General features: G+C 35.7%; 1 protein-coding gene across 1 annotated transcript; it reads left to right on the top strand.

Annotated features, from left to right (window-relative positions):
* Positions 1–44: 44 nt before the first annotated feature.
* Positions 45–14316, top strand: LOC144433718 (uncharacterized). The gene is made up of 2 exons (XM_078122072.1): positions 45–251; positions 13144–14316. The coding sequence occupies exon 2, from the start codon at positions 13146–13148 to the stop codon at positions 13965–13967; it is 822 nt and encodes a 273-aa protein (XP_077978198.1). The 5' UTR covers positions 45–251; positions 13144–13145; the 3' UTR covers positions 13968–14316.
* Positions 14317–22404: the final 8088 nt, after the last annotated feature.

The raw sequence follows: 22404 nt of genomic DNA, 5'->3' as shown, positions 1-22404 counted from the left end.
GGTTGTACTTGTATTAAATGCGCATGCATAAAACTACATTGGTCAAGGAGAGGGCGTTCGTCAAACACGTGATTTAACACTGGTCCCATAATTGTGACGCACGGTGAAGCCTGACGATACGTAGACAGTTTACTGGACTCGGAGAGCTGTCATCCTGCCTTGAGTTGCCGAAGATTACCTGTCACTACATAAACAACTGTACCGACTTTTGTATCGACACCGCCGGTAGCTATAGTCACTGTGATTCAAAGGTAAGCTTAGCTGTAAATATACTATTTTACTTACATTGTGATGAAGCTTTTATATTGTCGTTAATATCACACTAAGATTCCGACAGTGTTTTGATCGAAACTTCAGGATGTAGCAATCCGGGTACAACCCACGGAAACACAGGTACGTTAATCGCTTGAATGAAGTGATCGATGGAAAGATTAATACACGCGAGGACAAAATTAGGTAAAAAACACAATACAACTGATACAAAACAACAGGGTTGCCTCTGATTTAGGTTCAGGTGATGCTTTTACAACCATTGCAGGAGTTATTTAGAAACGTCTGTGATCAGAACGTCGTTTTATCAGTGGTGGACAATAAAGACTGGCTTTGAAGGTGCCGAAAAAAGTCTACTTCTTATCGCTATCAAACTGACAACTTTGATACAAAAACAACACCCGCTGTGGTTCACGCGACTCTTTATCAGTTTGTTTACATGTATGTCTGTGAATGTAATGTTCGAGTGTAAGCTTATTGTCTATCTAGTACTAGTCTTATGGATTATATGTTGAGTTTTGGGCGAAAAATCGCCAACAAACATGACCCCACTGCAGGACAATACAACAAAAAACATATACACGACATTCAAGTCTGAACAAGGGTATGAGGCAACAATTCTGGTGTCTATAACAGTTTGAATAACATGAATAAAGACGACATCAAAATGTTCTGTCTAGTTCTTGTTTATAATTATTTCAGTATCTTGAATCGATAATTAATATCTAATTATAATTATACACAGAGAAATACATAATTAACTCCATCGAACGCGTTGGAATATAAATAACTTGCGTGACGGTGCGCTGAGGCGTGTACCGGTTGAATAGCGCCCTCAACGGTCATATAATGTACTTCTCTGTCTTGTCGCGCGATCGCGAGCTCGACTGATTTAAATCTTAGCAAACGTCCATGAAAGTACTGGAATTTGAAAATTCAACCATTTGCTAAAAAAGAAGGGGTAGGACACTTTGATGTATTAAGGGCATGAGGCAACAATTCAGGGGCGCGTTCGATTTGCACAATCATAATCATGATTTATCAATGACAATCATGATTTTGCGTTTGATAATTACCAATCACAATCATGATTGGTAGTCATAGTAATCATGCCCCGAACCATGATTGACGTGATTACAAGATGGCGGACAATCATAGGGGGATCGCGCGCCCGTGGCTGACGGCAAGTTAGAAATGACGGAAAACATTATGTAAATAAACTGTATTCGATCAGATTGGTAATTTGTTATCATTGTAATCATTTTGACGGTGTGAAATCATTTAATTTATCGGATATGTGCGAAACTTTTAAAAAATGTTTACATGTAAGTAATCATGATCGTGATTGAGCGTTTTGTTTACAACCTCGTTTCGAGAAATGACGTCAGATTAATCACAATCATGTTTGGGCAAATCGAATCAAGGGCATGAGGCAACAATTTTGGTGTCTATAACAATATTGAATAATGTAAATATAGACAACATCAACAAGTTTCGTCAACTTCTTGTTTATCATTGTTTCAGTATCCCGAATCGCTAATTAATATCTAATTATAATACACAGAGAAACACATATATTTAACTCGATCGAATCGCACTGGAATACAAATAGAATATACGTCCCGTATATTCTATATTCCAGTGCTGCTGCGGATCGGAGTGTACCGATTGAATAGCGCCCCAACGGTCGTAGAATTTACTTCTCTGTCTTGTCGCGCGATCACGAGATCGAATGATTCGAATCTTGGAATTTGAAAATTCAACCTCCACGAGCTCAACATTTGCTCAATTTGCTCAATTTGCTCATTTGCTAAAAAAGGAAGGGTACGACACTTTGGTGTTCTTTTTCGTCGTATGCTTGCAACCACATCGCCCTCACGCTTCTATTTCGGGCAAACTTACGAATATTTGTTTACCCAGTCAAATGATGTTGTTAAGTTTTCTCTTTCATTCAAAGTGTATATTTTGAAGATACATGGATATGACGATTTATTATTTTTACGTAATTTTATGAAAATAATATAGACCGGAATCGACTGTGTGTTCGAGCCTACCGCAACTCTACTTTCTGGTTGAGGCAACAATTCTGGTGAAACTCGAAAATGATAATGATGTCATACAGGTAATAAACGCCCAAGTTAGCTATGAGTCACATTTACATACTTACTTCTTTAATTATTTATAGTATATTTTGATAAACTCATCATACACGTCTACACATATTTGTTATTTTGGGTATACGGCCAGAAATGGAATGATTAAAAATATTATATGTATGTACTTGTTGACTTTCTGGTCTTTTAAAAAAATGAAACATTTTTTTATAATAATCGCAGAAAAAAGTTTATATAAATATGGAAGATTACAAAAAAGAATAAAGAAAAAAGAAAGTCTACGGATAGACCAAGGGCATGAGGCAACAATTCTGGTGTCTATAACAATATTGAATAACGTGAATATAGACAACATCAACAAGTTTCGTCAAGTTCTTGTTTATCATTATTTCAGTATCCCGAATCGCTAATTAATATCTAATTATAATACACAGAGAAACACATATATTTAACTCGATCGAATCGCGCTGGAATACAAATAGAATGTACGGGACACCGGACGCTAGCTGCTGCGGAGTGTACCGATTGAATAGCGCCCCCAACGGCCGTATAATTTACTTCTCTGTCTTGTCGCGCGATCGCGAGATCGAATGATTCGAATCTTGGAATTTGAAAATTCAACCTCCACGCGCTCAACATTTGCTCAATTTGCTCAATTTGCTCAATTTGCTAAAAAAGGAAGGGTAGGACACTTTGGTGTTCTTTTTCGTCGTAAGCTTGAAACCACATCGCCCTCGTTCACGGACGATTTCTGTGTCGGGTGAACTTACGAGTATTTGTTTACTCAGTCAAATGATGTTGTTACGTTTTCTCTTTCATGCAAAGGTATATTTTGAAGCGACACAGGTATGATGACTAATGTTTAATGATTATTTTAACGTAATTTTATGAAAATAATATAGACCGGAATCGACTGTGTGTTCGAGCCTACCACAACTCTACGGCACCAAATATTGATTAAACCAAGATATTATCAATTGTGTTTTTGTTTATATCCCTCGCAAAAGACGCACCGTTTCGGAGCTTCAGTTCATATAATATGCTGTTTCAGCAATCTGTTTTACTTTCCCGCAAACGCCATAATGTACTGCAACATGCGAAATATATATCTCACCACAAGAGGGCAGCAGGTGGTATCGAGCTTCGAGCGAAAATTCATGGGTCACATGTTCGATTTGAAGCGTCGTGATTGGTTTATTCGATTGCGTGTCCTACCCCTCTGTATTACAAGTTTAAGCAAGGAATGCGTTCGGAGCTCGAGCATGGCAAACAGCGCGTCAGCTGTCGCGAGAGAACTAAGCGTCGATTTTGCACCATGATCGATCATGTTCCATTAAAGCATTACAGACAAAATCTATCCATATACTTTCTTTTCCTTTATTCTATTTTAGAGTCTTCCATATTTATATAAACTTTTTCTGCGATTATTATTAATATTAAAAATGTTTCCAGAAAGTGTACAGATACATACGTACAAATCATTTCTGGCCTCATACCCAAAATAACAAATATGTGTGTATAATGAGTTTATTAAAATATACTTTAAATAAAGAAATAAGTATGTAAATGAGACTCATAGCTAACTTGGGCCTTTGTCACCTGTATCACATCATTATCATTTTCGGGTTTCACCAGAATTGTTGCCTCATGCCCCTGCTCAGAGGGAAACATACCAGAGTCTAAAATAAAGTTGAATAATTCTGTTAAAAGAGGTAAAATGACATCAGCAGAAAATTTATAGAACTCACTTGGTATTCCATCGGGTCAGGAGACTTCCCATTTTTTAACTTTCTAAGACTTTGAAGAATTTCTTCTTCTGTAATTCTTGAGTTAATAAGATGAGAAAAGTCTAAACCTGGTTCAATATGTTCATCAGAATCACTAACATATGCGTTAATTTCATCATTGACTAAATTCAGAAAAATGTCATCCCCGTGAGAACCGGATGACGAGTTAAACAAATTACGAAAATGCTCATACCATGCTTCAATACCGATATCCTCAACATAATTATTTTCCCTTTGAACCATTCTTTTCAGGATTGACCAGAAGTCTCTAGACCCTGTGGAAGAGGCATCAAATAATTGATCTCTGATTTGTTTTTGATAAATACTCTTTGCTTCGGCTGGTTAACTCTAACCAAAAGACCATATAACCTGGATGAATTTTGTCCATGTTCGGAGCCCCACCCCCCCTCTCATACATAGCTGCAGAACATTTTATAACCTCAACTTTTCTTGAACCTTCGGCAAATTTCTACACCATCTGCATTTTCGATTTTGGGATACGCATCACACAAAAACTCAATAACCTCCAAGCCATTTAAATTTACAGGCATGTGTAATTTTTTCTCACCAAGGCCAGCTTTCACCAATTCCCTCTTGTCCTGCAAAGTAGGAACCCAATCCTACCGCGACCCACATGCAAACGTGTGGCAAGTTGGACGCCCGGCTGGTCGACTCCATGAGCGGGATGCAGATGCAGTGCCCTCACAGACCTGCCATGACGAGGACGACTCCTAGAACGAAAACACATACTCGATCAACTCACTCCTTAGCACTTGTGTCTGTGATGTTAGAGTGGCTGTAGTCATAATCTGGGCACGGGTTGGCGGTGTCTATATAGCTTGGCATGATTGGACATTGCGTGGAGAGTCCCCAACATGCCCGACGCTCGATTGTGATTGAGAGACGGTGGGTGATGTGATCAAAGGGGGTAGCGGCGTTCTCAGTTCCTCCGGATAGAGCTTGTCTAAGCAAGCTATTGGCCTCATTCAGTTCCTGACATGCCTCAGATATCATGGCACTGTTCAGAGAAGCGAATCCATCTGTACTAGAAGAATTGGAGTGGCCGCCGCCCCACTTCTACGATGACCAGACGATATTTTCAACCGCGGAAACATGTGCCCTTTAACTTAGTACTTTATTATCACAGATGATTGAAAGTTTCACGAAAGCGTGACACTGAACAAAGATTCCAGTCACCTTTAAGTACAGGTGTCAAAAACTTCCTAAATCTGTCCAACGAACTAAAACGATAGCGAAGGTATTTATTTCGTGTAAAATTTAAGAATTTCACACTGACAGGAAAGCCAACTCTAGGCTAGGGAGATACATAAATTATGATAATGAGATAGATAATAAAAATGTGAACACAATGACAACCAAATAAAAATGTGAACACAATTAGATAAAATTGCAAACAAAATGAGAGGTTGAAATACAAATGCAAACAAAATGGGATGTTGAAATAAAAATGCAAGCACAATGAGATAAAATGCAAACAAAATGAGAGGTTGAAATAAAAATGCAAACTAAATGGGATGTTGAAATAAAAATGCAAACACAATGAGATAAAAATGCAAACAAAATGAGAGGTTGAAATAAAAATGCTAACAAAATGAGAGGTTCAAATAAAAATGCAAACAAAATGAGAGGTTGAAATAAAAATGCAAACACAATGAGATAAAAATGCAAACAAAATGAGAGGTTGAAATAAAAATGCAAACACAATGAGATAAAAATGCAAACAAAATGAGAGGTTGAAATAAAAATGCAAACACAATGAGATAAAAATGCAAACAAAATGAGAGGTTGAAATAAAAATGCAAACACAATGAGATAAAAATGCTAACAAAATGAGAGGTTGAAATTAAAATGCAAACACAATTAGATAAAAATGGAGACAAAATGGGAGAATAAAATGAAAATGTAAACTAAAAATAATGTTAAGACAAGTGTTTTGGCACTAATCTCACCTCATATTGCAATGCATGGCGATGTTTATGTCGCCTATGCTATATGACAACACGGTAGCGCGTGGAGGATGTACATAGTATATGGAAGGCGCATGCGTAGTCACTGCACGCCGCAATGCATCCCTGGGAGAACCACCAAATTTTTTCGCATAGTATATGCGACGCGCATGCGTACTAGTCATTGAGCCGCTACGCGGCAGCTTCGCTGCCGCTGGGCGAGCTGTAACCTTTTTCTGCGATTATTAAAAATGTTTCATTTTTAAAAGACCAGAATGTGTACAAGTACATACATATAATATTTTTAATCATTCCATTTCTTATACCCAAAATAACAAATATGTGTAGACGTGTATAATGAGTTTATCAAAATATACTATAAATAAATAAGTAAGTATGTAAATGTGACTCATAGCTAACTTGAACCTTTGTTATCTGTATATCATTATCATTTTCGGGTTTCACCAGAATTGTTTCCTCATGCCCCCGATTTTGCACCATGTCTCTCCGTATACTTTCTTTTCCTTTATTTATTCTTTTTAGGAGTCTTCCATAAGCTTATTTATATAAACTTTTTCTGCGACTACTAAAAATGTTTCATTTTTTTCAAAGACCAGAAAGTGTACAAGTACATACATATGATATAATCATTTCTGGCCTCTTACCCAAAATAACAGATATGTGTAGACGTGTATAATGAGTTTATTAAAATACGCTATAGATGAAGAAGTAAATATGTAAATGTGACTCATAGCTAACATGGGCCTTTATTACCTGTATACCATTATCAATTTCGGATTTCACCAGAATATATTGTTGCCTCATGCCCCTGATCTGAACTAAATAATTACAACAGATGTGATCGTGGAGTTTGTATTTCAGCAACTCCGTTTAAAATCATGCGCTTGTGTACGGTTCTGACAGGTTGAAAGAATTGTTCGAAATATTTTGAACGGAAAAAACTTCATTGTGGACTCGGGTTTGAAATCTAAACGACAGAAGTCATACGAGTATTTGAGAAGAAGCGGATCAATACCACTTAGAAAGGTGTCAATCGTCTTTCGACGTGGAATAGTGTCTACCTGTTGTTGGTTCATGGCAGGATACTTGTTCATCTCCGAAATGGGTGCTAAAACATTTCTTTCGGCCATAGCATTTTATTTAAGGATGCTATATAATGAACCAGTCGACTACCAATTTATTAATTAACATGTGATATTTAGGTTTTACAATTATTAATATAATTTTGATGATAATTTACATTAAAGAGTGACTTTAATTGAACCAAGGCTAGATGGACATCAAATATGATTTTCTCACTGCTACTGTTACACTTTATCATTTATGTACCTTCAAAATGATGTTTGGGTTTTAAAAACACAAAAACTAGATAACAGATCAACATCAAATCTATATACACTATATAAATTGATAATCTGACAGCTACATGTACATGTAGGTGATATTAATTATGCAATCAGTTGACTTTCTATTTCGTGGTATCAAGTACAAGCCAGTGTACACAGTTTACAGGTAATCGGTGTTATGTACCAGTGAGAGTAATACGTGTCACGGATGATGAAATGTTCAAGTAGAGGTCCTCTATTTCAATATGGAAAATGACTAAGTGAAGACTATCATCAATAAATAGTTACAGAATTGGTGACAAAACAATTTGAGTGCGTTGGTAGTTTTTGAAGGGAAATTGTCTGTCTATGTCACTACAATAAAGAATGTGTGGACAAAATCTTGGAAAAATTGGTGAATTCATGGACCTTGGGTGGATGTTATATTAAATTGAAGCCTACTAACGATCCACTTCGACATTCAGTGCCAAAATCAAACATAATCTATAAGCTTGCACTCGAATGTTATGTTACAACATGACTCATGACTTTCACAAACATAAACAAACGCAGTGATAGAGTCGCGTGAACCTACATCAGAGGGACCTCCTAGTGTCTGCCTATAAAAACAAGGCTGAAAAAAGCCTTTCAGATCATATTATGGTCGAAATACTAGCATCTCTGTTTGTTGAACAAAATTAAAATTTAAGCTAAACATATGCAGGAACATTGTCTAGTTAGACAGAACTGCAACTTTTTTTTTTTTTTTTTTTTTTTTTTTTAATGTTTTATTGTATTCAAAAGAAAGTGACAAAACAGACAACACAGAACACAAAAAAGAAAGAAACATTTCACCGTTCTGTTAAAATATTGAAGGAAAAACAAACAAAAGAAAAGACATACATCATCAGCCTGGCTTACTTGAAAAAACAGCCACGAGTTAGAAAACCCACTATCAAATAAAAGTCTGTCTCAAGTGTAAATTGCAATGTGCGTTAGAGTCCTGTTGCAAAATCTCCCCATTTTTAAAAATAAATTCCCAAGGTACCTTTCCTTTGTGATATCTGGTGTTCCATTTTTTTGAGAATAGTCCACATTTATCCTGACTGATGTAAAGCTTGGTAACTGTTTCGCAAGTTTACGATAGTAGATAGATTTTTTGTAGATAAAAATAACATGATTAAGTAAGTCTGACCAATTGCTATCACCAAATATGATTTGCTCAGGGCTTGGGTTCCTTGGACAGTTTAGAACTCTTCCCCACTCATCCCACATTTTGTACCAGATGACTTTAACAAAATTGCAGCCAACAAATAAGTGAAAAACTGTTTCTGTAGCTGTATGGCAAAATGAACATTTATCAGAGCTGACTAGGGGTGACCCCAGTCGGAATAGCATAGAGTTTGTGTATAGAATGTTGTGATTGAGTTTCCATTGAAACACACGCAGTGAACTACAGATTGTAACCTTAAATGGCATACGATATATAAAACCCCAATCTAAAGTCTTTTCAAAACTCTTCAAAAATAGCTGACTTCTTGGGACAACAAAGTAACTATTGGAAATAAACTTTTGGATTTGTTTCTGTGTTGAATTCAATAGACACATGACTTGCTCATTGCAGTAGATTTTGTATGTATTTTCTGGCCGAACACAAACAGCCTTTTCTCTTTTCCAGTCTGAGGGAATGGCAGAGATAGTGCCCTGCCATAATAAAAAATTGATATGGTTTATCCCTAAAATATGCAACTCTTCCCACCCTTTCACCCGACTAGTTTCACTGAAAATATCCGCAATATATACAATGCCAGTATTAAAAATATCACGATGAAAAACACTTTTGCCTTGAATAAGAATGGACTTGTTGTTCCAAATGATTTCATATGCAGGTGAGAAATGTTCATTTTGCCCAAGACTACTCCACACATTTAACAAATCAGAGTAAAAGGGTGGAAGCTTAATTGGAAGGGTTCCTATAGAAAAGTTACATTTAAAAATAAACTTTCCTCCTAATGACTTCAAGTAAAAATCCAAGATAAGTTTCCAGGGATGAAAATCGTTAGCTAAATAGTTCTTTACCCACTTGAGTTTGAAAGCTTTCTGCATGGAACATAGGTCCAGCATACCAAGCCCCCCTTGGCCTATGTCACCTATCATCGTGTTGCGTGCTATCTTATCATGTCCTTTCCACAAAAAGGAATATATTTTTGAGTTGATGTTTTTAATATCTTGTTGGTGGACATTGATAAGACTGAGAGGGTACAAAATTTTTGGAATAACAAGGGTTTTGATGATCTGAGTTCTACCAATAATAGATAAATTGCGCCAATTCCAACTGTGTAATACATTTGTAAGACTCTTAATTGGCGAGCTCATATTTTTCTCATTTGCTACTTTGCGATTATAAGAAAAGAAAATTCCAACAATCTTGATAGGTGACATAGGCCATTTCACCCCGAACAGCCTATCTTGACGAGAATTCCATTTCCCTAACCAAAGTGCTTCAGACTTGTCATAATTTACACTCAGACCCGATACCAATGAAAAATTACTGAGTAGTGAAAAAAGGTTCTTGACAGATTGTTCGTTACTTAAAAAACATGTAAGGTCATCGGCATAGGCATAACTTTTAATCTCATAACCCTCAACCCCAATACCCTGTATATTCTCATCCAGCTGTAGTTTAATTAATAGGGCTTCTAATGAGAGTATGAATAAAATAGGTGACAATGGGTCTCCTTGTCTGACTCCTCTTGTAAGATCGAAGTAGTCAGTAGATAAACCTCTGTTCATGACACAGCTTGAAGGGTTATGATAAAAAGTATGGACCCAAGTAATAAGGGAAGGTCCAAAATTAAAATTTTCCATACATTGAAAAATAAATTTCCATTCCAAACTATCAAAAGCCTTTTTAAAGTCAATGGCCAATAAGACACCAGGTAAGTCCAAGTCCTTTGTATAATCCAGAATGCCTTCAATCAAACGAACACATTGGCCAATAGAGCGATTTTTGACAAAGGCTGTCTGGGTTACACTGACAAGACTCTCTAGAACTTTTCCCATTCTTTTAGCAATGCAACGTGAACCTATTTTATAATCAGTATTTAGTAAAGTTATAGGGCGCCAGTTAGAAATATATCTTTTATATTTATCTTTTTTCTCTATAAGAGTAATCACTCCCTGAGATTAGCTACTAGAGAGATGACCCTTTTCATATGCTTCATTTAGGGAATCAATGACAAAAGGTCCCACGCTATGCCAAAAAGTTTGATAGAACTCAACTGTAAGGCCGTCATTACCTGGTGTCCTATTCTTATTCATACTGGTGAGAGAGAGTTGAAACACTCCTGCAGCGTAAGTGTCCCCTCACATCCTCCTGTTACAAAGCTCTATGTCAAGGTCCCTCAAGCGTGATTCAAGGGTAGTTACATGCATATTTCTCTCTCTTGCTTTTGTTTTGCTATATTTGATTGTAATGGTTTTAATTTTGTACTTAATGAATTCCCACAACCCCTGTTTGTTTTGTGGATCATGGTACTCCATCACCCATCCCTGTAAACTATCTTGTATAAGCTGTGGATATTCAGAATCTTTTAGAAGGCTATTGTTGAATTTCCAAAGAGAATTACCTAGTTTTCCCCTTTTATCACCCATGGAAAGCACAATGGCAGAGTGGTCTGATAAGATGTTTGGCACAATATCACATGAACTAATTGATGACTGAAGTGAATTGCTAATTAAAAAGTAATCCAAACGACTCTGGGTTAAAATTGGGCGTAAACGGCGCCAAGTATACCGTCTTGATGGATTTCTAATACGCCAGATGTCAATTAAATCCAAATCATTCATAACGTTTTCAAACATCTCACCAGACCGTTTCCAGGCAGTGTGATTCCCACCATATCTATCCAATACTTGGTTTAAACAAAAATTGTGATCTCCACCCCAAATAATTTCCCTTTGTGGATCAGTGTGGAACTCACTAAGTACATCAGACAGTTGTTCCATAAATAAACTATGGGGCCTTCGAAGTTTAGTGCATATGTATTAATCAAAAGGAATGGCTTATTTGCTATGTCTATAGATATTAAAGTAAATCTTCCATCTAACTGCAACTTATGAAGGACCCTTAAAACAAGGGTCAACTAAGTATCAACCAGGGGACATATCGCCAATGTCTTCCCTGCAATAATCTTAACAAACCGGTCACTTGGATATAAACTGACCTTTAAACCAATTTATTATACCAAACAAAATAATCATTAAGTTTGAACCACCATTGGAAAATGCTTCCACTTATTAACAAACTTGATCGAGCAACCCATAGTTGGCTATATGGTAAACGCAATGTCATACACTTACTTAATATTGATGGTGTTTGGAGTTCCCTCCCTTTATTACTACTAACAACACTATGTTTTACAGTGAAGACGCAAAACATAGTTTGCTGAATTGTATTTATGTCACTGTGTCGTTGGACTACAGTTGGCTATGGGTGATACAAGGCAAATGTTGGATCTGAGCACAGGCACTCGTGAAGTTGCCAGATCACAGAGAACTACAGCAATGGAGAACTATGACAGTAAGGCGGTCAGCCTAAAGGCCTAACTGTCGCAGTTCTCCGGCCGTTGTCGTTGTTCTCTGCGATCGAACAACTTCACGAGCGCCAGTGCATCTGAGCAAGCTACAGAACTTCCCTATATAAAGAGGATTATGGCTAATATATGCAAATGCGGGAAATTCAAACTGCCGTACAGAGCACTAGCTTCTGGGTTTTGTTGTCAGCATTTTTTCTCTGCTCCGAGAAACACACAGGTCATGTATCATGTACAAATTGTTTGTGAATGTCGTAGGATGGTAACTTGTTCAAAATCAATCTGTTTGTTTCATACAATGAAAAAAACTTTCAAAATGAGACAAATTCACTTAGTGCAAACAGCAGTTTAGATTCTGTGGCACGCAGGATTATTCAAATATGCGGCATTTGCATGTGAACAACCCAGATAAGGAATGTTTATATTTCGTTGATTACTTGCCACTGAGTCATCACAAGTTCCCACCTCCAAACGTACAGTCAGTCATATGCAAAATAGGGTCCCATGCACAGGCAGCTGTGCCTTTAATTGTTAACTTATCGCTAAATATTGCAAACTGTGACCATTTTGACCAGATCACAATGATACATTGAAGAATTGAAGGTATATACTATATCGCTTTACCATAGGGAAAACGACAAATAATCAATTTTGTTCTCTCGAATCAGTAGATGTTTACACTCACGGCATAATGCGTTAATTTGGGCAAATAGTGAGTTTGTTCTAGCAAGCTACTAATTAATGCAAAGTTGATGAACTCAGATAAGACAGTGATATCAGGTAGGAAATAGAAAGAAACAAACAGTGAGAGGAAACAGTATTTAAAACTTTATTTGAAATATACAGAAAGTAACATTAGAAATCCGGAAAATCGCGAGAACAAAATTGATTATTTGTCCTTTTCCCCATGGCTAGACGTTATTTGTTTAACCCTTTACGTTTATTTTTTGAATATTTCCGAGCTCTCAAACATATTGGTAGTTCATTTGTGACACGAAACTTCCACATCTCCTACATTTCGCTCACAACTGTGAATAATAAAATAAATCTTACTTGATACACAGGTATGGCAGCTGCACATGGACATCTTCCTACTTGTATTGTTTTGGTAGGTAGAACTGGGAGCGGAAAAAGTGCAACAGGCAATACAATTTTAGGGATGGAAACATTTGATGAAAAATTATCAATGAAATCAGGAACACTGAATACAAGCTTTCGCAGATCCGCCGATAGAATTGTTATTGACACCCCTGGACTATTTGATACGCGGGATGAAGCCAACGAACGTGTTCAAAACGAAATCGCTAAATCGGTCGGCATTGCTATAAGCCAGTCAGGTGGGATAGACTGCATCATTCTCACTTTAAGTGTCCACGATCGAATGACCGAGGAATGCATCGCATCGCTTGTTTACCTGGAGAAGATGTTTAGCAAAGACATACACGAGCGTGCCATTGTGTTATTTACGGGAGCAGATCAACTTAAGATTAATAGAACAACTCTGCAAGAATTCTTAGAAACTGCTCAAGACTTCCTAAAGGACGTGATAAAGAAATGTGGTAATAGGGTTATAGCCTTCGACAACATAACAGAAGACAAACAGGAAATCGAATCACAAAGGGAGAAACTTAGTGATATGATTAATGAGATTAAAAGTGCGCATGAGTACAGGCCGTATACGGATGATATCACAGCAGAAATAAAAACCATCGTAGAGAAGGATAAAGCTGAAAACTACCCAACGGTCGATGAGATAAGAAAAGCAAATGTTCAAAGTGAGGCTATAAGGAGTGGGGAGTCGTCTATACTTAGGAATATCATTGCATCTATTCGTCACTGTGCAGCTGAAGCATTCCAATCCGTGCTCCGCCTTTTCAAGAAATCGTAAAGTGACGGAGGAACTCGAAGATATCAACAATATAGTGGATCATTGACTGGACTGTGAGACATCAGTCTCATGTAATATACAAATCAAGCTAAACTATGGATGATATGATCAATGGGTACGATCTCAGACCACTACCTATAGAGGTCTGAGGTACGATTATTCTCAGAAATATTCTCTTACTGATCGGTGATAGCAATAAACAGATTACATTGCAACAATCTATCCTAGCCTCCTACCCTACCCCCTCCCCCAACACAACAAATCTCAAAATACACATACATGCAAAGACATGTAGGAGATTGTAATTCAGCTAAAAACAAAAGAAATACACATGAAGGATGATATCCCTCCCTTGGTATATATATATATATATATATATATATATATATATATATATATATATATATATATATATAACTCGGTGAGTATCAATCTGCTAAGACAGTGCTCTATACCGCATATATATATATATATATATATATATATATATATATATATATATATATATATATATATATATATGCAGTTGTCTGATGATCGCGCAATGCGTGAAACTCTGAGTTACAACCAAGAAAGAGTTCCAGTACTACCAAAACTATATATATATATATATATATATATATATATATATATATATATATATATATATATATATATATATATATATATATATATATCTCAAACTCTTCGTTAGAGTCTCAAAAATATGGTATTACAAATTTAGTTAGAGCACAATATGTAACATGGTGTATGGAGACAAAGACCAACATTTGTTTGGATAAAATAAAAATACTGTGTTGGGTTTGTGAATCATATTAAAGTTTTAATGTGCTTAGGTTGAACATGTATATGTTTTTGTGTTTGTATTAGGTATTAGCCGGCACACATAACCCCCCCCATACGCGTGTTACCATGGAAACGGCCATCTTTTGAGCCCAAATCACATTTTGTTTGCAGGTCAATAACGTTAGGTTACTATATATCAAACTCTTTGTTAGAGTCTAAGAAATAAGGAAATATATGATGACAGACCTGTAGACTGATCATAAAGAAAGTTACAACACTGTTTCTAATGTTGCAGGAAGACAAAGACAAACATTTGTTCGGATGACATACAGGTACTCTGCAGTTGGTTCGTATATCATGTTAACGATTTAATGTGTTTAGGTTGAACATTTACATATTTTGTGTGTGACAGGTATCAGCCGGCATACAGGAACCATTCTGCCAAGAAATTATGCATCTTACCATGGCAATGGCCATCTTTTGAGCCAAAATCCCATTTCATCTTCCTTTATAGTTCAGCTATGGAAACCTGGAGAGTCATATATTGTTTCGCAAGACAGCTTTAAGCTGGAAATAATGTAAGGTGTCCATATGTCCAAACTCTTTGTTAGAGTCTAACAAATAGGGAAATATATGATGACAGACCTGGCGACTGGTACAAAGAAAGGACTCGGACGCACAGCGAACAATACTAAATACTATGTTTCGGTGTCGGTTTTTATACTTATGATTTTATTTGTTTACATCGAATGTGTTCATATTTCTGTTGGTAATAAATGTTAATCTATTAATCGGAAATCATTATTACGCCCAAACATGTGTTACCATGACAACTATCAAAATTTAGCAAAGTCTAACACCCTTTTCCTTGGGTGCCGTATGACAAACCAGACAATTGCCTATAGTTTGATTTGCAACAACAAGCAGAAAACATAATTGTCGTCATATATAAAACTCTTTACTTAAGTCTAGGGAATGATGAAATACATGATAATAGACTTTAGAATAAAACCCCACTTAAATGACAGTTTAAATATATGGGGGCCCGTTCTGGTCACAATTATGTAGAATATTATGGGGGCCCGTTCTGGTCACAATTATGTAGAATGTGCTAGAATTAGTTTAATGTAGTCTAAAATTATTTTTTATAATGACTGCAATTAATATTATGCACTCCTTGAATCAATTAAATGTGTTTTCAATTAATTTCATGTTGAATAGAATCAATGTTTATATTAACTGCAATAATATCATGCATTCCTTGAATTAATTAAATGTGTTTTGATTAACTTTATGTACTGGACTTATTTTTATGTAGTCTAGAATTAATTCTATGTACATGTATACCTTGAATTAGTTTTTATGATTGCTGGAATTACTTAAATGTGTTTTGATTAATTATATGCACTGTAATTAATTTTATGTATTCCTTGATTTAATTAAATGTGTTTTCGATAAATTCTATATACCGGTCTCAATTTTATGTAGTCTAGAATTAATTTTATGTAGTCTAGAATTAATTTATGTATTCCTGGAATTAATTTCATGTTGTCTAGAATTAATTTTATGTATTAGTGCAGGGGCATATAGGTTTTCGTATGAAATGCATGTTAATTTTATGAAACATATATGGTTACGTTCATTATAGGACCATATATAATAAAATACATGTTGGCAATTTTCATCTTCAAAATTAGTCTGAGGGGGCTAAAATAAAATTTGGCCCCAAGACCATATTCTTAACCTTTGGTTAGGCAATGAAAACCCATGAATCCATGTTTATCGTCAACTTCCATTGATATGGCCTTAGCAAAAGCCAACAATGCCAGTATATTTTGCAAAGATAACATCATTTTTGGTTAGTCAGGCAAAAAAAAATCAAAACATGTATGCAAATATGCCTATCAACAGGACCATGTCCATAGCAACAGTCAGAACATTATGTATATTGTAAAGATAACAACAGTAATTGGTAGGTATATGCAAGGGCAGCCTTAATTCTGTTTCTCATGACCCAAACGACCCTAAATGTCTTCAATTAGATGAAAAAAATTTAAATTGACGCCCTCTATGGCAGGGTTAGGAAACCCATGAGTGCGTATCTGAATGAAAATTATTGTTTATCCCTGAAATTTGGGCAAATTCAATAAAACAAACAGTTCAAATGTTCCTTCTGACTTTACTTTCCATTTCTAAGTCATTCAGAATATTAAAATATGATTATGAATTGAAAGTATTACCAACAAGTACTCATAAACTTACTATTCTTTTTTTAATTATTTTAAATTTTAACACTCTCTGACCAATCATTTTAAAGATTTTGCAATGGCAAACATAGAATTAAGGGCCATATGTGGATAAACATACAAAAATGGACAATGTTACATATGCCTGGCCCTAGCAACAAGGCCACACCCATAGTACCTTCCAAATGAGGAGATAGAATTGCAAAGATAACAACATGGATGGTTAGGCATTCGGATAAACGCTTTACAAGTTAATACATACACTGTGGAGTTGTACTACAACTAAAGTTGTGTATAAATTATTTACACATCTGTAAAGTCAAAATGTAGGTCATTCAATAGTGACACCAGGCTGTATATATACTATATTAGTTTCTACAAATGAACTTCAGTCTACCAAGTGACCTCTTATACAAATCTATGACTGTTTGAATACCGGTATGTATGGAACTTTAGAAAATGAAACATTGTATAAATTTAATGACGTGTGTGTACCTTAAATTTGTATTTTCCAAATCTATAAATAAAAATAGAACCAATGGCATTGTAGCACAACTGTAGTTTTTAAAAAACATCTGATCTATGCTATGTATAGGTGTTCATTAGCAGAATGTTTATCCAGTTACTTATCCAACCCTATTGTTATCCTTTGCAATACTAATGAGTTATTTACATAATTAATGGTTTTGCAGTAATTAGGCTATATCTTAAGAATGCACACTTTAAATTAAATGTACCTTAGTACATACATTAATGATAACAAGGTGCATTGTCATCAAGTTTGATAATACCGTATAGCCCAGGGTTAGTCGAATCTCCACTAAAACTACACCGAGCTGTACGACATCAATACACGTACAATAACTGAAATTTAACAAGCAAATTACATTTACCATCTTTGAAACAAGTGAATATATCCATCGCCCTTTTGTAATAAAACTTGGCGAATCTCATAGGGTGAACTGATTACACTAACCTAGATCTTGGTGGTGTCTGTGGATGGTAGGCTGGGAGCCTGAATGAGAATGAATGGGTACTCTTAGGTAGGTTTTATTTTAGTAGACGTGGTAACAAGGATAAAAACAGTTGACAAAACAACTACTTGAGTGGTAGACCTGATTTATGTTTTTTCTATCAAAATTATTGCCTAGTATTAAATTGATTTTACTGGCACGAAAGAAGAGATTCAGTTGAGGTTAACTATACGAAAAGTCAAATTTACCCACCTTTACCCAACCTTTATCCTATACCTGTGACCCACCTAACTACCATCTCTGTCAAGGGGTAGTACGAGACAAAGTGATACTTTTGACTTCACAGCCCCAGGGGAGAGCTCACCGGAGGTGAATTAAGTCAAAGGTGTCACTTCGTCTCATACACACCACATTTACACATCCTCTGCTAAAGATTTACCCCGGTGGAAAGACATGGTCAAATATGACATTTCGTATAGTGAACTAAACTCTAGTGAAAGTGACAGTGGGTTGAAAATACAGCAAACTCAACTTTTACAGAAGAGGATATGAACAATGAGTTCCAAAGCTACGTTTTATTTATTGATGTAGTAACTAATGGATATGCAATATCATGTCAGGTAGCGCGAAATTTTCGACAAGGCGTGAAGGGGCAGCAATCTAAAGTTTTGCCTTTACTGAAGGCATTCAGTTTACACCTGTTATACACATATTTTTATCAATAGCATAGCATCAATTGAATCGTTACCATACAAAGTTATGTATTCAAGTGAATAGACCCAATTATTTATATTCAAAACTATTGTCTAGTCTCTCACTCGCGGCATTATGTCGTATGCATTGTCTACGTTTCTACTAGTATAGCTATTTGGTTGGCGTTACTTGTCAATTCAAAGGAACAACATGAATAGACGTGTTCTCCGCTGTTACATTTGATTACGTTATTTCATCGAAATTCTAAAATAAAACAGAATAAAGGACAATGTAGTATAAAACAAAGATGATAAATTCAGTATCCGAAGGATCTCTTTTATAATATTTCAAAGGAACAATATGAATATATGCATATTTAGTTTAGTTATTCAGCTTGAAGGCACTCTTACATTCGATTACGCAACGAACTTCCTCTTGGTCAGTCATGGATAAAGGTCAAGTTGAAAGTAACAGCAGGGACACATTCTATTGTACCACCCAACCCCAACCACCAACCCACCAGAAAATAGTATCTTAAATCAAATTTTATTACATTGTTAGCTATCATTCCACGTGTTTTATTACTCAAAGAAAATCTGACATTCAAATCCTCAACGTAAACAACATGGAATGTACCCTTCTACATATGTTGGTAATTCTCATACACAAATAACCTTCATTGCTGGGAATAAGTAGTCACATGCCAACTTGATGACTAAGTCTATCTCATTTTGACACCATTGCAAAGTGGGGAATTAATAAGCACTCATGAAATGCCTTTAACAACGATTCGTTTACTTTTTAACGTGATATTTCTACAGAACATAGAGGGAGAACTGCATACAGAATAAATAACAAAAACGTTCTAAAGTAGCTGCCGTATTGACTTTTTCCATTGCACTAGAAAGTATCTCAATTGGTCAAAAGTGAGGGTAAAACATTCTGAAGGTTTCTAAAGGTGTTTTACTGAGTGATGTTTCTTTTCTATCTAGTATTTGCAAGATTGCAAGGTCCAATTTATGTAACTTGTATGCTAATATTGAGAGGTAAAATTTCAAATTTTGTGTAGACCTAAACTTGGACTCTATATCCTGTGTAGAATTTACCTGTCTAGGATTCAATACATGTGTAGATACGTATTAAACCAGATGCCAGATCTGAAAAGGAATAATATTAATGTGTGTATGTACACTTGATAACAAGCCACACCAATACGCCGATATTGGTCAAAAGGACATATCATTTGGCAAGGGTCGTTCTATGCAATAAATGAATGCCTTTATTTTTTTACGATGCATGTACCCATGAATGTACATGGGAAAGGAAGCCATTGAGGCTTTTATAGACCCCTTACTGTTCTGAGGTGTTATCAATACACACTTTAAAATGATTATTTGATGTAGTCACAATAACCCTTTCTGGTAAACTGTTCCAAATGTCTATGACATATTGACTCGAAAAATAGTTACGTATATCGAGTCTGGATTAAAATAATTACTAAGTAATTACAATGATTTAATTGGTGTAGTAATAACAATAACCATTTCTGGTAAACTGTTCCAATGTTTACAACATGTTGACTGAAAAAATATTTTGGTATATCCAATCTGGATCTGGCTTTAAATCATTTCAATCTATACCCCGTTGTTGTCGAAGTAGATACTTTGATAAATACAACTGGATCAAGGAGAATATATAAATGGAAAAAGTTTATACACTTCCAGCAAATCAGCTCTCATTCATCTAGTTTCTAAAGTTGTCGGTTTCAATATGCGTAACTGTCCTCATAATTCAAGCCACCAAGCTGCGGAATCATTCTGGTGAAACGACGCTGCACTTTTTCCAATCTGATTAAAATCCGATGTAGATGTCGGCTAATCGTTCATTGCTATTTTACCTTCGTTATTTTGCCTGAATTGACCTTCTTGGTACATGTTTACATTTTTTAGCCTGGTCGCCTCCAGTTGTATTTATCCTTGGAGGAGGCGATCAGGCTAAAAAATGTAAACATGTACCAAAAAGGTCGATTCAGGCAAAATAACGAAGGTAAAATAGTAATGAACGATTAGCCGACATCTACATCGGATTTTAATCAGATTGCACTTTTTCCAAAAATGCAATATCCCTATTCGTATACTAGTATATGTGGGGAAGACACTGGGGAAGCATAGTCAAGGTTTGGACTTACTAGTGCTTTAAAAGATAAAAACCAACTATTTTTAAAGAATAGCAATCAGCTACATCAAACAATACAGGAAATCAAATAAACCGGAAGCATCATACATAATATGCAAATGATATGCAAATAAAGAAGGCAGAATTTATAATATTGTGATTAAAATGCAAAATTATACAACAGTCTATCTACAAGTTTATAGTCTACAGGATGCCAATAAGTACATTTGTACAGATATAAAGCAATCGTACAGTTAACATATTTTAATTTGCCATCAATATACAGAAAAACCATGATTTTACATCATTTATGAAATTGCTGCAAACATTACCCATAATATTGAAATAAAAATTGCCAACATATATTTTTTAATTTCTCAGATGATGGGGAACACAATGAGATATGTTGGCAAAAATTAACATGAATTTCACACGAAACCTAAAAATCTGCCATATGCCCCCGCACTGTATGTCCCGAATTAATGGTATGTACATGTATGTGCCGAATTATTTTTATGTATGTGCCGAAATATTTTTTATTTATGTCCCAATTTAATATTTTGTATGTGCTGAATTAATTTTGTGTATGTGCTGAATTATTTTTATGTATGTGCCGAATTATTTTTATGTATGTGCCGAATTACTTTTATTTATGTCCCGAATTAATTTTGTGTATGTGCTGAATTAATTTTGTGTATTTGCCGAATGTTTTTATGTAAGCTTATGTGCCAAATTATATTTATGTATGTGCCGAATTATTTTTATTTATGTCCCGAATTAATTTTGTGTATGTGCTGAATTAATTTTGTGTACGTGTCGAATTAATTTTGCCCCTACAATCCTTTGCGCGAGATTTCTTATTCAAAATGGCGGCCCCGGCGGCTTGTCATTCGAGAAAGGTATCAAGGAAGATTCTACCAATTTTTGCTTAATCTGAAATCAGTTGTTCGAGTTTTTCTGTCTCCTCTGAATTTTGGATCGACAGACGATCTATATAAAGTTAAGTTTCGAATGTTTGATGCCGCAGGGACTTTGTCTTTGCTTTTTGGATGACTTAGCGAGAGGAGGGCCCAATCCAACGGGACTACCTCCCCATATTATACAAGTAGCACTGCAGAGTTTACATCAATCTTTGACTTATTTGAGCAACATGCTATCATTTGAGATAGAATTAAGGGAAAATTCTGGTTGCTGTAGCTTGGATACTTATCCATTTGCTACAGCCATAACATCGATACAACTTGGACCTGGACGAAGGCGCTTGGAAATTTCAAGAGACCAATTGGAACACTTGCAATTGCGTTCCCTCTTCTTCCCATGGCAGAAAATTGCTGATATGCTTCAAGTGAGTGTTTCGACTATCCAACGAAGACGAAAGGAATTTGGTTTGAGTGAAACGTTTGAAGGTTACTCAGATATAACTGACGATGAATTAGATGCAATTCATGGAACCATAACAGGAAACGGTACTGAAGGCCCTCTAACCCCCAACATTGGAAGGAGGCGGTTCATCGGTGCACTGAGAAGCCGTGGCTTACGTATTCAAAGATAGGGGGTAACTGA

This window comes from Glandiceps talaboti, chromosome 4 (genome assembly GCF_964340395.1).
Source record: "Glandiceps talaboti chromosome 4, keGlaTala1.1, whole genome shotgun sequence".
NCBI lineage: Eukaryota > Metazoa > Hemichordata > Enteropneusta > Spengelidae > Glandiceps > Glandiceps talaboti.
This window is presented reverse-complemented; position numbering and strand designations above follow the sequence as displayed.

Coding starts and splice junctions, on each gene's coding strand:
- LOC144433718 (XM_078122072.1), top strand. CDS start 13,146: ATGGCAGCTGCACATGGACATCTTCCTACTTGTATTGTTTTGGTAGGT.